The sequence below is a fragment of the Mauremys mutica genome, chromosome 3 (assembly GCF_020497125.1).
Source record: "Mauremys mutica isolate MM-2020 ecotype Southern chromosome 3, ASM2049712v1, whole genome shotgun sequence".
Classification (NCBI taxonomy): Eukaryota; Metazoa; Chordata; order Testudines; family Geoemydidae; genus Mauremys; species Mauremys mutica.
In genome coordinates, this window is record NC_059074.1 from 6207436 (window position 1) to 6228811 (window position 21376).

The window sequence follows — 21376 nt, forward strand, 5'->3', positions numbered from 1 at the left end:
GCACTTTATGAAGTAGTATCCATCCTGTCCTCAGTTTACAAATGGGAAACTCAAGGCCTACATAACTGATGAGATCTCAGCACATACTGGACAGTTAGAAATAAGTCAGAACTCCAACTCTGTATACCTGATGGCAATAACACTTATCAAAATATGGTTCAAGAGAGTTTTGGACACAGCTAGCAGCCTGATGAATGGACAGCACTGAGCTCTCAGCATTGCAGGAAGTCATGTAGTTAAGCGGTTATCTTACACTTCAGGCATTTTTATAAATAGTAACTGAGACAAGCACATGATATTTAAAAAGATTTAAGTGCTTAGGTCAAACACAGCTATCTTGTTACAAGCCAATATTTTATTAATTTAAATTCACGTCAGAACTATGTTTTAAGGAATTGCTAGGTTTTTCTTAAATGCTTAATATTTGTTTAAAGCTACAGAATGCTATAAACTCATCCAGTGCAAAGGTCATTTCTTAAAGAATTGCCTATATCTTACAACAAAGTTGTAAATACCAGAGGACATGTAGAGTAAGTTTATATGCTCTTAAAGAGTTTCTGATGGTACTTACAAAACCAAGTTTTCACAATGTATATCTAAAGCTAACCCTCTGGTTGGCATTGTCTCACTGCTGATCATCTCTAGAAGCCGATACCCAGAATTTAGGTTACACTGGATTCTTGCATAACTATCAGCGTACGAGGAGAAATACTGAAGTTACATGTAGAAGCCTCCCCATCAGAATGCAGAGAGATGTAGTCAGTTACTGGGGATGCATGTCTTCCTCCAAGACTGCAACAATGTGTGCAGCAGAGGGACGCTGCTTCGGGTCCTCACACGTGCAGATGGAAAACATTTCAATCGCTTTCTGGTATGACTGGTCCAGCTCCTCCATGTTCAGTGGTGGCCTGGTGCCCAGAGCTGCATAATACGCCTCATCATCAAAGTCATCTTCATCAAATGTAGTCTCTGGCAAAGAACATTTAAAACAAGTCAGCAGCAGTAACTGGCAGTCTCAATTGCCTTAGATGTCATGTGTGTTGGAAAGTGAATGCCACCTTCCCAAGGGCCATCATGCATTTAACCCCCCAGTCTTTTCCTCCTCCAAATGGGGGTTTGAAGGGTAGGGAGCAGGAGAAAGCCCACTCTGTAAGAACCACCGAACTAGTCCTTTGAAGAGTTGCTTGCCAATCTAGAGCCAGAGTTCAGCAAGTGCTACCTTAGATCGTGTTTGTTTTGCTTACAAGCCCATCTATCATCTCACACGCAGAAATGCTTCAGAAGCAGCTGGGCCTCTGCCACTTTGGTTTGCTGATTCGGTCCCTTTGCATTTACAATCTACCACTTCAACCTATAATCAATCATTTGGTTTTCTAGACCCCCTCAGAAAAAGCGCCAACTGCGGACCGCTGGGACAAATGCAAAAGCCTCCCTGCGGTTACCACATTTCGGTACTTGCCAGCAAGCCATGTTTCCTGCTGGAATCTCCTTAAAACAGGAGCCCCCCCCACAGCAATTACACAGCTGCATGGTTTATAGCCAGGGAGATTCTGAAGTATTTCCAGAGTGTTTTAAATACCAATTTGTAATTTCCTTGTTTAATCTTATCCCACTGAAGTCAGTTGCAATACAGCAATCAGCTTCATTAGGATCAGATTCTACCCTGAATGAAATTTTCTGTTATTTAAGGTGAAAGTTTATTAAAAAAAAATCACTAGTTTTCCAGCTGTTAACTTTAAAGTCCTATACTTCACTACTTCCAACAGGGTGAGAGTGTCTTGGTCGCACACCTGGCCTAGGCAAACCCTACTCCAGCTTAAAAGAGGGGTGTTGGATGTGGGGATTAGGAAGGTCAGCGAGATGCTATCTGTGCATATTTGTATGTCAATACGTTATGAGTGCCCTGGCACTTTGTGGAGATGCTGGGGCTTGAGTTAGATGAACAAAGAAAGCTCTAGGTTTGCTGCTGGACTGGCCAGCTTGTTTGAAGGCCAGAGCAAAGGGAGTCTTCTCTACCAGCCTTAGTTTGGGAGGAGTTTCTACCTAGAATGATAGTTTTAGGATTCAAATTACATTGGCCTTATTTATATTGATTTTTTGGATAAAGTTACCACTCGCCTTAAAAAAAATAGTGAATTCAGTGCTGGCTTGACAGCCCTAGAGATTGAAACCTCCATGTATCCAGCACAGACACGGCAAAGGCAGTCAACAGCATACGCTTCTTCTACTCTGCCAGCGTGCCTCAAAAGTAACCTGGCAGGACCACTTCTAAAGGTAGAAGGAAGGTGTCTCCAGAACCTACTCCCTCTTTGGTCTGTCTAGTCAGCCAACAAGTTTCAGTGTCAGTACAGGTGGTGGGGGTTTTGGCAACATGCATATCTATGCCTATAGATCTGTCTGATACCACCCAACCCTCTTCACAAAACCCACCAAAAAGACCAGATAATTAAGGGCCAACTTTTGATCACTTCTGGCCTTGACAGGAACTAAGGTGACAATCTAGGGAGCCAAGGTTATCCCATTATGACCCTACAGATTCCATCCCCGATCACCTGTGCCATCTAGTGCCTCCTTTTAAAGTTTTGTTCTGTTTGAGGAGCACTTTTTGGTGGAAGGACAGCACTGCCACTTGGGCCAGTCAGCATCTAAAACAGCAGTCACAGATTAGCGAGGCTGTCCTGCTTTTGTACAGCATAGACATGGTGACTGAATTGGAGCAGCACTGGCCTTTTAACGAGGAAGTGGAAATAGCACTTCGCTATTAAAATATAAGCCCTGTCCCAAAAAAGTAAAGCCAGGAGCTGTTTAAATGCTCCTATAATAATGCACTGGCTGGGCCATCTGCAAGGACTAAGGGTACATCTATACTACCCACTGGATCAGCAGGTAGTGATGGATCTATCGGGGATCGATTGTATTGTGTCTAGACGAGACGCGATACATCGATCCCCAAACGCGCTCCCCGTTGACTCCGGAGTTCCACCAGGACGAGAGGCGGAAGCGGAGGCGACAGGGGAGTGGAGGCCGTCGATCCCGTGCCGCGAGGACGCGAAGTCAGTCAATCTAAGTCGATTTAAGATACGCAACTTCAGCTACTAGAATAGCATAGCTGAAGTCGACATATCTTAGATCGATCTCCCCCCCCCCCCCCAGTGTTGACCAGGCCTAAGTCTAGGAGCTGGACTTTTAGTTCAAGCAGTGGAAGCTGATGCTTTCAGATCTAGAGATCCTAGGGACCCATTCACACTGTTCGACTAGGTTATGCATCTACTTTGGCTTCCAAGTCTGAGCAGTCCAGTTGCCTCTGACGCTTTGTTGAGCTCAGGTTGCTGGGCTGGAGAAGAATTATGTTGTTATCCTTTGACTGTCATGCTGACCACATCACTTTGGTCCTAGTTAAACTGCAGCTACCACCACAGTAGATCCCTTCCCCAACACAGTTAAAACACGACTCAGTCTTGCAGTATAGATGGACCAGAATCATAGTCTAAGCACCTTCACTTGGCTTTTAGCAGGGCTGTAGCATGATTCAGAAACATGGTTTCGTCCTATCTACACTACACAATGGGAACCATGCTGAGGGATATCCAGTTGTAACTTGGCTCTCATGCCAAGTTTAGTGTTGAGAGGAATTTGATAAGCAGCAGAATTTCAAGGGAGAATTCTCCTGCAGCTGTTTAACAAGCAGCTGGACTGCTTATGGGGCACGTCAGTATTTAAAATGATTAATTAGGCACATTTATCAACTGCTCATTTGGATCTAAAAACCCAAACAAACTTTAAAGCAGCTCAGCCACCTGCAAAAACATTGTGCACAGCCAGGCACGTGTTTTGCAGTAACCCTCCCACTCCCTCCTGAGTAGCTTTGAGGGCCTCTTCTATGCTGCAACATGCTCCAGGCGAGGTGAGACAGTACTGGGGACAAACCAGTTATTGGAAGCAAGAGAAAGGGTTAAAAAATAATCAGTGAGCAGAGAAAGGTCTTGGCTAACCTTTCCCCGCACTATTTCCTTAGGTGCTCCTCCAGTAGGCTATTGAAGTGGATGAACACAAAATGCTTAATTGTTTTTCTGGTTGTATTAGTAGCAGATCATGATTCACATGTGTTTTCGCTAGTGGATGTGCGATAAAGAAACACTAAAGGCTCATCTACACTGCCACTTTTGTCAGTATAACTTATGTTGCTCAGGGGTGTGAAAAACAAACAAACCACCCCTGGGTGATGTAAGTTACCCCGACAGAAGCACCAGTGTGAACAGCCCTATGTCAGCAGGACAGCTTCTCCTGACAAAACAGCTGTTGCCGCTTGTGGGGTGGTTTTATGTCGTCGATGGGAGAACTCTCCGTCGGCACAGAGGGGCTACACGAGCAATCTCACAGCAGTGCAAGGGTAAGCTCGGGAGTGTAGACAAGCCCTGAGGCATCCCCTGCACATACAAATGTTCAACAGTCAGTTCCACTATTGGGTAAATCCATCTTTAAGGGCAGCTTCCTGCAAGAGCTGCTAGATTTGAAGAGTTGGGACTGTAAGAAATAAATGCTGACCTTCGTCGTCGTCATCATCATCCTCGTCAGGCAGGTTCAGATGAGGTATGGAGAGGGTCATCATCTCCCACAGAGTCAGGCCAAAAGCAAAGATGTCCGCCTTATCAGTGATAACACCACCATCCTCCAGAGCTTCCTTGGGTTTCCACGGCTCTGTGCCAATGTAAAGTGCCTCCGGGTCACTCACTGCAGAGAAACCATACGTGACTCAAGCCATGTCCACATTAGGAAAAACGGTGTACTTAACGTGTTAAACTATAACTGCCTTGTCTACACTAGGATCTGAAGATCCGTCAGCTGGGCGAAGTAACTTCTAGGAGTAAGCAAGAGGTCACCCTGACCAGCTAATGTGTGTTAAAACTATGGCTTGACTTGTCCACATTAGGATTTTAACACACTGCAGTAACCGTTAAAAACACTTTCTCCCCTTACTTTAGAAGAGGCCTTAAAATAAATGGAAAGAATCAAGTTTGGGGTGTGTCTCAACACCCAGTGATTTTATTCACACCTAAAGAGCGCAGGGGGACTAAGCTACATACTGTAGAAAGGGTGACATTTTGCACCAGCACAGGGCCTGTATTCCGTCATGCAGATATCCAGTTCTGTGCTGCAGATTTAAGTCAAAGATAATAAGCACTGAATAGACACTTCTACTAAAATCATGCACATTTTAGGAACAGCACAGGACACCACAAATAGATTCCACTGCAAAGTTTGCCTGCTTGGTGCTATGAGGCATGGGCCTTAAGATCAACAGAATACTAGAAGCTCCAGTTAAGAATTTAATACACGGAGGAGTTGGCATTTAGCATTTGCTCTGCTTGAACAGCATGACTAACAAACATGTTCTGAATATGAATGACATTTGGGGATCATTTAAGAACACTTGGCAAGATGCTCAAAAAGCAACAATCAAGGAAGAAAATTGTACTGGTTAAAAAACTGATCTGCTTTAGAGACAAGTGAAGGCAGCTATAAAATATAAATAAATAAATACATAAATAAATAACAAATGGAAGAAAATGGAAGTTGATAGTAATTACTATAAATCAGAAGTCAGGAATTGGAGAAAATTGATAAGGGAAGCAAAGGGACACAAGGAGAAATCTATGACCAGCACAGTTAAGAACAATAAGGAGTTTTAAAATATATTAGGAACAAAAAGAAATCTAACAATGATATCCTAACGATAGATAGAAATAGTAGAATAATCAATAATAATGTAGAAAAGCAGAAGTGTTCAATAAACATTTCTGTTCCGTGGGGGGGAGGGGAGGAGATAATGTAGTCTCATCATATGGTGATAACTCTTTTCATTCCACTAGTATCTCTAGAGGATCTTAAACAGCAAATACTAAAGTTAAACATTTTAAAATCATCAGATCCAGATAACACACCCAAGAGTTTTAAGAGAGCTGGCTGAGGATCTTGCTGGAGCATTATTGTTGACTTTCAATGAATCCTGGGCAAGTTCCAGAAGAAAGCTAATATTGTGCCAGTTTTTTAAAAAAGGCTAAGGAGGACGACCCAGGTAATTATAGACCTGTCAGCCTGACATCAATCCTGGGCAAGATAATGGAGCAGCTGATACAGGACTCCAATAGTTCTTTAATAAAGGAAGTAATGTAATTAATGCCAATCAACATGGATTTATGGAAAAACCATAGTTATCAAACTAACTGGATATCTTTCTTTGATGACTTGATAAAGGTAATAGTGCCGATGTAATATACTTAGGCTTCTATAAGACTTGTTATCACACAAAATTTTGATTAAAACACTAGCATATAAAATGAACATGGCACATATTAAATGGATTTGGATTAAATGGAACATGGCACATATTAAATATTAAAAAACTGGCTAACTGATAGGTCTCAACAGGGAATCATCACTGATTCGGTGCGTTTCTAGTGGAACGGCTCAGGGATCGGTTCTTGGACCTGTGCTATTTGGACATTTTTATCAATGACCTGGAAGAAAACAAAATCATCACTGATAAAGTTTGCAGGTGACACAACCAAAGTCAGTAAAAGCAGCAAAGAGTCCTGTGGCACCTTATAGACTAACAGACGTTTAGGAGCATGAGCTTTCGTGGGTGAATACCCACTTTGTCGGATGCATGCACCAAAGTCAGGAAAGTGGCAAATGATCACAGGTCACCGATAATGAACGTGAGCAAACAATGTGTGTTTTAAAATGGCTAAGTGTAAATGTGTACCCCACAGAACCAAGACTGCAGGCCACACTTCCAGGATGGGGGACTCCTATACTGGGAAGCAGTGACTCTGACAAAGATTTGGGGGTCCTGGTGGATAATCAGCTGAATAGGAGCTCCCGCTGTGACATTGTGGCAAAAAGAGCTAATGTGATCCTGGGATGCATAAAACAAGAGAATCTCTAGCAGGAGCAGAGAGGTTATTCAACCTTTGTATTTGGCACTGGTGCAACCGCTGCTGGAATCCTGTGTCCAGCTCTGGTGCTCACAAGTCAAGGATGTTGATACACTGGAGAGGGGTCAGAGAAGAGCCATGAGAATGATTCAAGGATTAGAAACCTGCCTTTTAGTGACAGCCTCAAGAGCCCAAATGATTTATCTTAACAAAAGAGAAGTTTAAGGGGTGACTTGATTACAGTCTATAAGTATCTACATGGGGAACAAATATTTAACCATGGACAGGCTCTCCAATCTAGCAGAGAAAGGTCTAACAGGATCCAATGGCTGGAAGCTGAAGCTAGACAAATTTAGACTGGAAATAAGGACAATTTTAAAATCAGGATTGGATGTTTTTCTAAAAGATCTGCTGTAGGAATGATTGTGGGGGAAGTGCTCAGACTAGATGATCACAATGGTCCCTTCTGGCCTTGGAATCTATGCAAATCGAAGAATAGGGAAAAATCCTGCAATGACAAAGTGATGGATCTAGTAGGCTGTTACCATCTCCCACCTTTGTGATTCGTGGGAACGTTATGCTGGCAGAGAGGCCTGGACTGGAATATGATCCTGAGACGCAGCACCTGCAATCTATTACACTGATGAATCAACTCTACCTCTCCCAGTCAATCAACAAGAGTTCTATTAAAGCCAGAGGGCAAAGCCTCTGATCGAGTCCATTTCCCAGCTGTTGTCTGAAGGTGGCTGGGATGGAGGGATGAATTTACATCATGCTAGGTGACCTGCTGCTAGCAAGAACACGATTTACCTTTCTTTAACCCAGCAAAGGTTTATTACTGGTCAGTATGTTTTTAAAGTCTCCAAGAGCTCCTAGTTAATCTTATAAAGAGTCGAAAAAAGTCTGTATCTGACTGAAAATGATCACAATGGTCCCTTCTGATCTTAAGTTCTATGATTCTATGAAAAAGGAAATCCAGTCACGGACTTGATGCCCACTCACTCCTGCAGAAGAGATTTTGGCACAGCAGGTTGCTTTCTAGTGAAGCCAGCATGCTGAGCTGTATGCACACGCTCTGGCAAGCAGTGGCGGCGGCACACTTTCCCCATTGCCTAATAATTCACTGAGCTATCAGAAGGCTCACAGCTGTTCGAGAAACACTGCTCTTGTGCTGATCTTCAAAAGTATCTGGCACTAATGAGAAATGAATGTTAGAATCCTTAACACTCTGTAGACCATCATTCTTCAATCCGTGGATGCCCCATGGCTAAGGCTACGGGTATTTTTAGTAAAAGTCAAGGACAGGTCATGGGCAGTAAACAAAAATTGATGGCCCATGACTTGTACTATCTACCCCTAACTAAATTAGGGGGTGGGGGGAAGGGAAGCAGCCTGGGTGCTCTGAGGGGAATGGCCCATGGGCACCGCGGGTGCTCTGGGGGGAGCAACCCAGGACCCCTGCTGGTGCTGCCGGGGAGGAGGGGGTTGGCAGGGCTGGCAAGCCCCCTACCTGGCTCCTCGCAGCTCCCCCCTAGGCAGAGGCATGGCCAGACGGCTCCACACACTGCCTCTGCGCTGAGCGCTCGCTCTGCAGCTCCCACTGGCCAGGAACCCGGCCAACAGGAGCTGTGGGGTCAGTGCCTGTGGGCGGAGGCAGCACGTGGAGCCATTTGCTAGGAGCTGAGGGAGGGACATGTGTCTGCTTCTGGGGAGCCCCCCAAGGTAAGCGCCACCCAGAGCCCTCACCCCCAGCCCTGAGCCTCCTCCCACACCCAAACTCCAGCTGCTGCTGGCAGAGGTGTTGGGGGGGGGGGGCGAGGTGGCCCGAGACTGCCCCAGCGGTGACCTGTGCGGCTGGCCCAGGGGCTGCCTGAGCTGCTCAGGCGGCCTCTGGGCCAGCCGCTGCAGAAGTCATGGAGGTCCTGGAATCTGTGATTTCCGTGACAAATGTGCAGCTTTCCCTACGGATAAGGACTCAATATCCTTTTTTGGCCGGTTGGATATTGTCTCCATGTGACACACCACAAGGCTTCACTCAGAGCTGGGCTGAAGGTTCTTCTAATTGAGAGGGCTTGTTCTTTGTAGTCACCCTATAATTTAATATGTTTAACTACCCTCCTCATTGGCAGATCATTCCTGTGGCCCTACACCCCCGGACTCCAAAGCCCATTTTGTCACGGCAGCATTCCACTCTCTTCCCGTATAAAATGAAACAGTTACTAATAAAAATCTAATCGTGCAGCTTCATAAATCAGTCAGCTGTTGCAAACCCAAGCGCTGTGGAAAGAAACAGCAGAGAAAAGTGATTTTGTAATTAACCCAAACACATTCCTGCTTTACACAGCTGTACCAACAGGCCATTAGACATCTGCTTCTTGTTGTAGTTAAGTAAAACATTTATAATTTTCACAATTGGCTCAGGCTGGTCTCCAGAACTACGAAATAGAAGGTTAATTTACTTAACTCTCAAGCAGGAGTTAAGGTTTCCCCACAGCCAGATGCCAGTTCAAAATCTGCTAGGCCTAATCCAGTGTTCCTTGTACACTGGAACTCCTAGGCATGTTAAGGTGAGTTCGGGGGTCCAAGGTGAGTTCAGTTAGCCCTTTGGGGTAACGTGGAACTTTCTTGCAATTATGCAGCACTATTCACCTGGAAGGATCACACGGCATTTAAACTATAAGAACCACCTCCACTGAAATGCAGCCACCTCTGGGGTGAAGAATAGCAACCACATGGCATAGATCCAGGGACAGAAACTATATCCTTGCACAGCAAACTCCTATTATGAAAACACAAATGGGATCTTTTATGTCTACAGAGCAGACACCACCTCAGTTTAGACCATCCTTGCCCCTTCCAGGTCAAAAGCTAGCTTTAAAGTTTTGTGGTCCTGGCCACCCATAGTGTCCAGATGACTGAAGCAGTCCAAGCTGACAGCCCCACATACCAGTCATGTTCTCATCCAGTGGCAGGGACACTCCCACATCACAGATTTTTATTGACTCAAAGTCACCTTTAATGACAACGTTAGAAGACTTGATGTCTCCATGGAGCAGTTTTTTATCGTTATGCAGATACTACAAGGCAGAAAAAGGAACAATTAGCATCCCACCTACAGATGAGAAGCAACAAATAGAGAAAGAGGCTATTTAATAACAGGTTTGGGCAGTGAAGCATCATCATATTATTTAACACTCAAACTGCAGAGTCATCTTACGGCTTCAGTTGTGCTAGGTTCAACAGTCCCTGCCCCAAAGAATCTACTCATCTAGAAGACATAACATATCAGATGAATGAGAAAAACAAGCAGACTTCAACGGAGTGATGCAGATTTACATGAGCTGAGAATCTAGCCCAAGGTTTTTACATTGTTGTTAGTGTCACAGTAGCAATACGAGAACTATCACTGAAAAGGCTGTTCCACGCAACCTTCTATTTTCATGGCTTATAACTAAGGCTGTTTTAGACATGGGTATCTTTTGTAAAAGTCACAGACAGGCCACAGGCAGTAAATAAAAATTCACGGCCTGTGACCTGTCCGTGACTTTTACTAAAAATACCAGTGAATAAAACTTGGCGGGGGCTGCCCGGGGGTCCCGCAGGTGGTGGGGGAGGGCGACCCGGCGTTTTTTTTCCTTATGCCTCTGGCCTCTCTCGGAGTACCTCTCCAGTATCTTCAGGACCAAACCCTCCAGCCTCCCAGGTCAGATTATCTACCCATCCCACCTACCCACAACCTCTGCTGGTGCCAGATCTCCTTTACTGGCTGCCAGCATGAGGCTGAGGGTGGACTCTAGCAGCTAGCAAGGAGGAAAAGTAAGTGATTCCCAAAGGAATGGAAAGGTGTGAGTAAGCCAGTGGGGGCCAGTATTAACAAAAACAAAGTTGCATCACTTATTGGGTTACTTTCATTGTCAGCTGTTTGGGGCAGGGACCATCGTTCTGTTCTGTGTTCGTACAGCACCTCGCACAATGGGATTGTGGTCTCTTTGGTTCCATGAAATCAGAGTGGCACCTTAACAAGGACTTGTGGTATCTGCAACCCATGTGCCAACACTAGTGCAGCATCCTTTAGATTCTCTCAGGTTGAGTTACTTTATTTTCCCAGTATCACCCCTGTACACAGCTCTGGCATGGAACAGCTAATATCACCAGAAAACATACCTTCAACCCTCTTGCCATGTTCAAGGCAACGTTGAGAATTGTAGCAGCAGGAAAAGGGCCCTGATATTTTGTATTTCTCTCTTCAATTAAGTCATTGAGAGATTTTTCTCCTCCGTATTCCATAGCAAGGCACATGCTTCCATCGTTGGCCTGAGTAAATGCACGGTATCCTTAAAACAATCAGAGATGTCATTTGTTTTGAGGGGACCAGAAGAGGCAGTATGTGTAGAAGAGGCATTTTACGCGTATGCTCAGTAGCACAATTTGACAGCAGAGTCTCGCTAATTCACAATGCTATTTAGGCCGCCCATCATTATGGAATTTTGTGAATAAGAAAACAAACAATATCAAAACGTTCACAGTTATGACTGTATAACTGTAATGACCACAACCTCTGTGACACCTATAGCCTGATTGGCGCTCAGGTTTCTCCCCAAAAATTCTAACTGGTTTTAACAATAGTTCAACAAAACCAATTTAAAAACCATTTGGAGCCGTAATATAGGCTGGGTTTCAGGCAGCCTGGACCATTTGAAACTGGTTTAGGCCATGTGGAGTCTGCTCTACATTACAGCTCCAACCCATTTAAAATTCAGATTAACTGACCTGGGAAAACCAGTTAAGAGTTTTTGGGAAAGTCTTCACAGCATAGACTGCCCTTCAGGTTTTTCCATATAAAGCCACAGGCCAAGATTTCCAGAAATGGGTGCCCAACTTGAGACATTTTAGGAAGAGGGGTCTAATTTTCAGAAAGTGCTGAGTGCCTCTGCACTGAAATCAGAGTCATTTACAGTGTCTCGAACTGGACACCTAAAACTTGAGGCACGCAAAAATCACCAGCCCCTTTTGACAGTCTTGGCCATGGTATTTGCCACCCTAGCCAGTGCTAGCATTTGACTATGTTCAACAGAGTGGCGCATGGGGTTTTAAAATGGCTTCAGCATTTAATAAATGGTGTAGACTATTTTATTGTAAATTAAAGGATAATAAGTTGACGTCACATAATTTCTCAGGACAAACTCTCTGATATTAACATATCGTGTTATGACTTTGCAAATGTCTCCCAAACTAAAAAGATGACACTTGGGGTTTTGCATGATTTTTTCCATTGTATAACATGGACAAATAATCATGTACGTGTTCTGTAGTACATTTTGCAAAAGCAATGAAATCTTCGCAATATGAAACCTCAATATGATGTTTTTGGTCACTGAATTCTTGCTGAGAAGGGAGAACACCCATCATTTGGTGGGGGGGAATATAAATTGGTAAAGTTCTCCTGGAGCACATATGGTATTTCTAGCAAAAATGAAAACATCTTGATTTTTTTTAAATGTATCGTAAAGAAAAAAGCTAAATCAATTGCTGATTTCAGTGACAAAGGTAATAATCCCAGGGATTAATGAGATATATTACAGTATTAACCAAAACGTCACTGAATATACCATGGTTTCACAAACTATTACTAACAATGAAAGTCAAGAATTTTTATAGAAGCTGCTTTCAAGACTTTCCATAACTCAGGAACTGGCTTATTCTGCATACACTAATTCATTTTATTATTATTATGGACTGCACAGCATCAAAGATCCAGTAAAGAGCGGGACTGAACAAGCTACCAGAATACATGTGTCTACTTACGAAGTATTTAGAGAGCAATCTTTGGCAATAACCACTTTTTGCACATGATGCTGTGCTTATTTCTGTTTGTCTGTTTTTCCAAAGATCAAGTTTGGCATTTTATTCAGTGTGTGTTAATGACACCACCCCAGATATCAATAAAAGATTTCCAGCACCCTGCACTGGACACGTTCTAATATGTTGTCACTATTCCCTCAGGCCCCAAACCTAGAAATACTGGCACATACTTAATTTTGTGCATGTGATAAGTCTAATTGTAGTCAGTGGGAAAAAATCATACAAGTGTAGGGCTGGAAAGCACAGTCCCTTGTGCTGAGGCAGGACCCATATAGTAAAGTTAAACCTGTGTAAGTGTTTGCCTGCTGGCATCCTGTAGACCTCCTTCAGTGCCCAGATACAGGCAAGTCTCATCTTACGCGGGGGTTCCATTCCACGGTTAGCGCGTAAAGCGAAAACCGCGTATAGTGAAACACTCATTGAGTTGAATGGCGGGTGGAATCACCCGCACTACAGATGCCGTTTTTATATTGTTATTTTTCTTTTTTCCCCTCGTTTTTGCCGATCGTGCAAAGCTGAATTTGCGCATGTTAAATGCGCCTAAGATGCGACTTGCCTCTACTGCAACTAAAGCTTTGCAAGGCTGCTCTGGGATAAGCCTAGCATGCCTGCAAATAAATCTCTGGTTCATTCCTCTCCTGTGGGGACAGAAAGAGAGCAACTCTACAATGCCTTGACAACCCACATGCTAGAAGAGGGATATTGAGGTATTTCTGAATTCTCCACGGCAGCACCAGTACGCTGGCCAGAATTAGATCTTTTAAAGTTACCCTTAATGTTACAGAGAGTTACATGATCTGTTGAGCCAAATTGATAGATTTGGAACTCTATACAAGGCTAAGGTAATACACGATGAAGGAAGGAACTAGTTGCATTGCGACCGTGCCAGCTGGTGGATAGAGAGGAATGAAGGGAGAGTTGGAAGGGCCAGTGCATTTGTACTCTCTCACTATGGCATGTAGGGGTCAGGGGATATGCACATACACCCTCTGCTGCTCAAACAAGGTCAAGGGCCATTTGTGCCCCCCCGCACACACCTGGCCCAACATGGCTCTGGGAAGGTAACATCAGGAAGGAGAAGCCTGCCTTATTAAGCCTCAGAGATGGCTCCAATAGTTATATTTGCAAATTAAGCATCTTAAATTGGGTCTGAAACTTACCTACAATGTTTGGGTGCTGAAGGTTTTTCAGAATCTTGGCTTCTTCATTCAGTCTCTGTTGATATATATTTTGCTGCTTATTGTCACATTTTGGATTAATTTTCTTCACAGCCCATGGGGAATGAGACAAGCCTTTAGGAGATCTGTTTGGAAAAATTCACTCTGTTAGAAAATGCAGCATCGCCCCATCCATATCTGACATCAGTGATGGAAGATCTATCATAGGCATCTATTCAGTGTTGGCCAAGAGTATCATTAACATAATGATGGATGTACAATTAATTTGTGGAATTAAACAGTAAACCTAAAACTCTTAAACTAAATTTGACAACTAAATAATAAATCAGACACTGCCCAGCACTGCGTTCGAATTTCTACTACAGTCATCTATTATAGTCAACCTCAGAGGAACTCCAGCAGTGCGGGGTAATCCCAGCAAAGTCTCCAAGAATTAATGAGCCGTGAAGACTGAGCTAGTGGTGATGACGCCAATTTAGGTTTAAGGCACACTGATAAGGCCGTACGGGGCATCTTGCACTGCCACTGCCTGTGTTGTACACAAGCTGTGGAGAGATTTCAGTTTCCAAGACAGTCAAGCCAGCATCTTTCATCAGCACAGACGTCTCTAAAAATCTAGCCTAGTAGTATGTGATTGAAAGTCCCAGGTAATGGCCACCCTCTCCTGTTTATGTTCTTGCACTTACCTTTTCATAAGGTAAACATTTACCCCAGTTCCATAACCAAGCTTCTGCATGAAAGGAGAGGCTGGAATAACTACAGAAGCTGAAGGTCCACATGGCCCATTGTCTAAAAACAAAAAACAAGAAAAAAATCATTCCATTTTTATAGCATCTTCCAGCTGAAGATCTCAAAGCTTTTGCTATAAGCATTTCAAGAGTTATTTTTTTTTACTACAACTGTACTTGGAGCTTTGCATGGAAGAGAGGTTGAGGAGTTTAAGTTTTTAAAAAAAGCTCTTCACAAACCTCCTTTTCTTTGATTAGACTTCAGGAAACGATCCAAATATCTATGTGCCGTACCCTCCTTGGTGTACATCTCAATGGAAATCTTTAACAAAACTTCACGTGGAGTTTTATTTTCCCAGTAACTTAAAGTCTGATCTCAAAACAAACTTGTCAACTGTCGGAAATAGGCCATCCTGATCATTATTACAAAAGGGTTTTTTTCTCCTGCTGATAATAGCTCACCTTAACTGATCACTCTCGTTATAGTGGGTATGGTAACATCCATTGTTTCATGTTCTCTGTGTATATATCTCTTCCTACTGTATTTTCCACTGCATGCATCAGATGAAGTGGGTTTTAGCCCATGAAAGCTTATGCTCAAATAAATCTGTTAGCCTCTAAGGTGCCACAAGTACTCCTGTTCTTTTAGCTGATACAGACTAACACAGCTACCACTCTGAAACTTATTTTCCTCTCACTTTCAAATCCACATTGTAACGATTGTGTTTATAAACAGTCATTCTAACAGGACACGATCAGCACTATCTCGTTTATCAGGCAACTACTACCACACCACTACTAGCTTCATCTTGTGAAACACTGGGCCTAGAGATAATCTGATTAGAAAACTTCAGTATTGATTATACTTCAATGGAAGCGTGATAGGGGATAAATTAACCCTATTCTACAATAGTTAACAACAGGCCATATTTGAATATGACTTACCAGATTTCTTCCTATTAGTTATTTTGTTAGGAGTCTTGAATGCAGTTGCTGTTTCCATTGTGGATAATTGTCCTGAGCTTTATGACACAAGAGAGTTGCATCAGATTGGCTTGCAATGTATTTCTCCAGTGCAGAACATTTATTGATTTATATATAAAGCTCATGGCATATCTTTAAGCACATTCTACAATTCGTACTAACTGGCACATTCTATAAACGTGTGCTGTAGATTAACAGATCCCTGAGCTGACACTGCAACCCAGGTCAGAGCTTTCTAGCTGTCAGCTGTGCCGGTCCCAGGATATTAGAGAGACAAGGTGGGTGAGGTAACAGCTTTTAATGGTGAGCGAGACAAGCTTGGGAGCTTACATAGAGCTCTCCCAGGCTCAGGTGGATCAGCGGGGATGCAGGACTCCTGGGTCCCCTCCCCGGCTCGGATGGGTGGAGGGGGGGGGAGCGCACAGGACTCCTGGGTCCCCTCCCCGGCTCGGGTGGGTGGAGGGGGGGGGGGAGCGCACAGGACTCCTGGGTCCCCTCCCCAGCTCGGGTGGGTGGAGGGGGGGGGGAGCGCACAGGACTCCTGGGTCCCCTCCCCAGCTCGGGTGGGTGGAGGGGGGGGGAGCGCACAGGACTCCTGGGTCCCCTCCCCAGCTCGGGTGGGTGGAGGGGGGGGGGCGCGCACAGGACTCCTGGGTCCCCTCCCCAGCTCGGGTGGGTGGAGGGGGGGGGGGGGAGCGCACAGGAAACCTGGGTCTCCTCCCCTCCCCGGCTCGGAGGGGGGGGGACGCGCACAGGACTCCTGGGTCCCCTCCCCGGCGCGGGTGGGTGGAGGGGGGAGCGCACAGGACTCCTGGGTCCCCTCCCCGGCTCGGGTGGGTGGAGAGGGGGGGGGAGCGCACAGGACTCCTGGGTCCCCTTCCCGGCTCGGGGGGGGGGGAGCGCACAGGACTCCTGGGTCCCCTCCCCGGCTCGGATGGGGGGGGGGGGAGCGCACAGGACTCCTGGGTCCCTCCCCGGCTCGGAGGGGGGGGGGGGGTTTGAAATCTGGCCCGTTACCTGCCCCGGCTCCCGTCACTGCCAACCGCCGCCATTTGAATCCGCGCGCGCGCTGCTGCCCGAGCCAGGCCCCGCCTCCCCGAGCGGCTGCGGCGGCCGCGCGGCCCAGATAGGCTCGGTCGGGAGCTTGCGACAGGAGGGGCGTGGCGCGGAGCCCGAGGGGGCGGGCCCATGGGGGTGGGCGGAGCCAGCGGGCGGGGGAGGGGAATCGATCAGCCTTTGTGGGGCTGGCCAGTGAGGCAGTGTGACCTAGTGTGTAGGGCTTGGGGCTGGCACCCAGGAGAGCTCAGATCAGTTTCCAGCTCTGCGACTGGCTGTGGGGTGACCTGGGGCACGTCGCTTTCTTCCCCGTGCCTCAGTTTCCCCATTGGGAGAATGATGCTGCTCTCCTTTGTAAAGCACTTTGAGATCTATGGAAGACAAGGTGCTATATAACAGCCAGGGATTATTATTTATTCTGTTTTAGCTCCCAGCTGAAGCCTGCGCCCTGGAGAAATTCTCTCTGCCTGCCTCTTGCTCCCCATCACAAGGGAGAGGTTTAGCTGCTTTCAGTGTGATCCAGCTAGCTACTAAGCCTGCTCCTGGAGGAGAATATGTTGTCCAGCCAGGCATCTTTTCACTGGATTGTAGATCCCTGTCTCCACCCCTTGCATGCTCAAGGCCACAAATCAGACCATGTTCCCTGCTGCCTTTCTGATCCTTCCCTTCCAAGTGACAGTAGACTCCCTCTTCTCCCTCCACGTTGCTCCAGATGCTGCCTCATTTGCATGCCCAGCCCTCTTTCTCATAGACTCATAGTCCTAGACTTTAAAGTCCGAAGGAACCGCCAGATCATCTATCTGACCTCCTGTATCTCACAGGCCACAGACACCACCCAGCACCTGTGCACTAAACCCAACAAACGAGACTGGACCAAAGTCAATGAAACTCACAGGAGACTCGACTAATATGTGTCAGAGGCAGAGATGAGGAAGGACCAGCAGCCTCTGCCATGATAGGGAAATGATTAAGTGAGATACTCCTACATAATCCTGGCAAGTGACCCACACCCATGTGCTGCAGAGGAAAGTAAACAAAAGGTTGCTGCCAATCAGAGCTGGGGAAAAATTCCTTCCTGACTTCACATAAGGGGATCAGCTAGACCCTGAGCCTGTGAGCAGGGCCGGCTCCAGACCCCAGCATGCCAAGCGTGCGCTTGGGGCAGCATTTTGCCGGCAGGGCGGCAGGCGGCTCCGGCAGACCTTCCGCAGGCATGACTGCGGAGGGTCCGCTGGTCCCGCGGCTCGGGTGGACCTCCCGCAGGCATGCCAGTGGATGCTCCACCGGAGCCGTGGGACCAGCGGAACCTCCGCAGGCACGTCTGCAAGAGGTCCCCCGGAGCCGTGGGACCGGTGACCGCCAGAGCGCGCCCCGCGGCGTGCCGCCCTGCTTGGGGCGGCGGGATTCCTAGAGCCGCCCCTGCCTGTGAGCAAGAACCAGCCAGCTGAGCACCTTAGCGAGAGAAGGATCCGTGCCACCTCCCACCCCTGGCCCACCCTGGCCAATGTCCTGTCTCCAGACAGGGACATCCCTGATGCTTCAAAGGCAGGAAATTAAAAATGCTTCCCACTACACACTGTGTGTGGGGGGAAATCCCTTCTTGATCCCTGCCGGTGGGCTGCTGAAACCCTAAGCCATGTGCTTTAGGAACATAAGACATAAACCAGACATGAATGTTAGCAATGTTAATATAGCGTTCAGGCCTGTATATTTGCCTGAGATAGAATTTGGGGGTTTGTTTGCCCATCGGACTTACGATATTCTTATATCCGTACTCATATCATTCAGCCCCTGCTTACATGTGTGAAGAAAGAACAAAGACGCCGTGTGCTGCTTCTGCCCAACCAGCTGGGTTTGTTAGTATAACGAGAAGAGATAAGGAACGGAGCTAAAGCATTGCTGGGTTTTGGTGGGAGTTTAATATACAACTGCCTTGACTCCTATCTCAAGGCAAAGTCGAGCAACCAGTCGGGAGGGGCAAGGGGAGATGGAGGGAGGCATAAGAAACACTAAATAGCCAAAGAAACGTGACCCTGGCCAAGACACAACCTCACTCCTTACCCTCCCATGGGGTACAATAGAGGTGGTACCGAAGCCCCCAGACTAGGGACAGGAAAAAGCTCTGCTGGTGTGCAGAGCTCTGGATCTGCTTGCTTGATGAACCCAATAAACATTGCATTGCCTGTTTTCTGCTTTCTGTCTGTGTGACACGAACCAAGGGAAGGACGAGGGGGAAGCCAGAACAGTGTCAGTGAACCCCATGGCCGTTGTGCCCTGATCCCGCCATCACAAGCAGCCCCATCAGACATTTGCACTCAACATGTGTCCAGCTCTCTCTTCAAACTGAGCTTTTGCCCCTCAACTCCTATTTGGAGACTGTGCCAGAACCTCGCCCTCCTGATGATTAGAAACCTTCCTCTAAATTCCAGCCTGAATTTGTTCGTGGCCAGGTTATTTCCATTTATTCTTGTGCCAACAGCTTACATAGCTCTTCACCCTCTGTGGTATTGACCCCCCTAATGTATTTATAGAGAACAATCAACCCCGCTCAGCCTTCTTTTTGCCAGGCCAAACAAGCCAAGCTCTCCACTGTTCTCTTGCAAGATGGGCTGTCCACTCCCCTGAGCAGCCTAGTAGCTCTTCTCTGCACCTGTTGCAGTTTAAATTCATCTTTCTTGCCCATGGGTGCTCAGGATTGTACACCGTGTTCCAAATGAGATCTTACTAACACCTTGCGCAATGGCATTTATATTTCTCTGCTGGAAATGCCTGGCGGATGCATCCTAGGATCGCAGGCCTTTTTCACAGCCGCATCACCTTCGTGGCGTGTAGTTATCCTGTGATCAAAGCACACACCCAGGTCTTTTTCCTCCTCTTTTGCTTCCATGTGATGAACCCCCAGCTTGCAGCAGAAATTCTCTTTCTCTAACATAACATAAGAACATAAGAAAGGCCGTACCGGGTCAGACCAAAGGTCCATCTAGCCCAGTATCTGTCTACCGACAGTGGCCAATGCCAGGTGCCCCAGAGGGAGTGAATCTAACAGGCAATGATCAAGTGATCTCTCTCCTGCCATCCATCTCCATCCTCTGACGAACAGAGGCTAGGGACAGCATTCTTACCCATCCTGGCTAATAGTCATTTATGGACTTAGCCACCATGAATTTATCCAGTCCCCTTTTAAACATTGTTATAGTCCTAGCCTTCACAACCTCCTCAGGTAAGGAGTTCCACAAGTTGACTGTGCGCTGCGTGAAGAAGAACTTCCTTTTATTTGTTTTAAACCTGCTGCCTATTAATTTCATTTGGTGACCCCTAGTTCTTGTATTATGGGAATAAGTAAATAACTTTTCCTTATCCACTTTCTCCACATCGCTCATGATTTTATATACCTCCATCATATCCCCTCTTAGTCTTCTCTTTTCCAAGCTGAAGAGTCCTAGCCTCTTTAATCTTTCCTCGTATGGGACCCTCTCTAAACCCCTAATCATTTTAGTTGCCCTTTTCTGAACCTTTTCTAGTGCTAGAATATCTTTTTTGAGGTGAGGAGACCACATCTGTATACAGTATTCGAGATGTGGGCATACCATGGATTTATATAAGGGCAATAATATATTCTCAGTCTTATTCTCTATCCCCTTCTTAATGATTCCTAACATCCTGTTTGCTTTTTTGACCGCCTCTGCACACTGCGTGGACGTCTTCATAGACCTATCCACGATGACTCCAAGATCTTTTTCCTGACTCGTTGTAGCTAAATTAGCCCCCATCATGTTGTATGTATAGTTGGGGTTATTTTTTCCAATGTGCATTACTTTACATTTATCCTCATTAAATTTCATTTGCCATTTTGTTGCCCAATCACTTAGTTTTGTGAGATCTTTTTGAAGTTCTTCACAATCTGCTTTGGTCTTAACTATATTGAATAGTTTAGTATCATCTGCAAACTTTGCCACCTCACTGTTTACCCCTTTCTCCAGATCCTGTATGAATAAATTGAATAGGATTGGTACTAGGACTGACCCTTGGGGAACACCACTAGTTACCCCTCTCCATTCTGAGAATTTACCATTAATTCCTACCCTTTGTTCCCCGTCCTTTAACCAGTTCTCGATCCATGAAAGGACCTTCCCTTTTATCCCATGACAGCTTAATTTACATAAGAGCCTTTGGTGAGGGACCTTGTCAAAGGCTTTCTGGAAATCTAAGTACACTATGTCCACCGGATCCCCCTTATCCACATGTTTGTTGACCCCTTCAAAGAACTCTAATAGATTAGTAAGACACGATTTCCCTTTACAGAAACCATGTTGACTATTGCTCAACAGTTTATGTTTTCCTATGTGTCTGACAATTTTATTCTTAACTATTGTTTCAACTAATTTGCCCGGTACCGACGTTAGACTTACCGGTCTGTAATTGCCGGGATCACCCCTAGAGCCCTTTTTAAATATTGGCGTTACATGAGCTAACTTCCAGTCATCGGGTACCGATGCCGATTTAAAGGACAGGTTACAAACCTTAGTTAATAGTTCCGCAACTTCACATTTGAGTTCTTTCAGAACTCTTGGGTGAATGCCATCTGGTCCCGGTGACTTGTTAATGTTGAGTTTATCAATTAATTCCAAAA

General features: G+C 45.8%; 1 protein-coding gene across 3 annotated transcripts; it reads right to left on the reverse strand.

Moving 5' to 3' along the window:
* Positions 1 to 16817, reverse strand: PBK (PDZ binding kinase). 3 transcript variants are annotated; one of them, XM_045012035.1, is made up of 8 exons: positions 16708 to 16817; positions 15652 to 15728; positions 14665 to 14767; positions 13961 to 14103; positions 11103 to 11272; positions 9952 to 10015; positions 4546 to 4731; positions 1 to 969 (listed from the first exon to the last, which is right to left on the reverse strand). In XM_045012035.1, the coding sequence occupies exons 1-8, from the start codon at positions 16740 to 16742 to the stop codon at positions 764 to 766; spliced, it is 984 nt and encodes a 327-aa protein (XP_044867970.1). In that variant the 5' UTR covers positions 16743 to 16817; the 3' UTR covers positions 1 to 763. The 3 variants fall into 3 exon arrangements, with proteins under 3 accessions (XP_044867970.1, XP_044867969.1, XP_044867968.1); XM_045012034.1 differs by lacking the exon at positions 16708 to 16817 and adding an exon at positions 16021 to 16039 and having other exon boundaries at positions 8 to 969; positions 9886 to 10015; XM_045012033.1 differs by having other exon boundaries at positions 9 to 969; positions 9886 to 10015.
* Positions 16818 to 21376: the final 4559 nt, after the last annotated feature.

Excerpts from the sequence above, each read along its gene's own strand:
- PBK (XM_045012033.1), bottom strand. The coding sequence starts at position 16,742 with ATGGCGGCGGTTGGCAGTGACGGGAGCCGGGGCAG. Across the intron at positions 14,768-15,651 it reads AACTAATAGGAAGAAATCTG|ACAATGGGCCATGTGGACCT; the intron begins GTAAGTCATATT and ends TTTTGTTTTTAG. Across the intron at positions 14,104-14,664 it reads AATGTTTACCTTATGAAAAG|ATCTCCTAAAGGCTTGTCTC; the intron begins GTAAGTGCAAGA and ends TTTTCCAAACAG.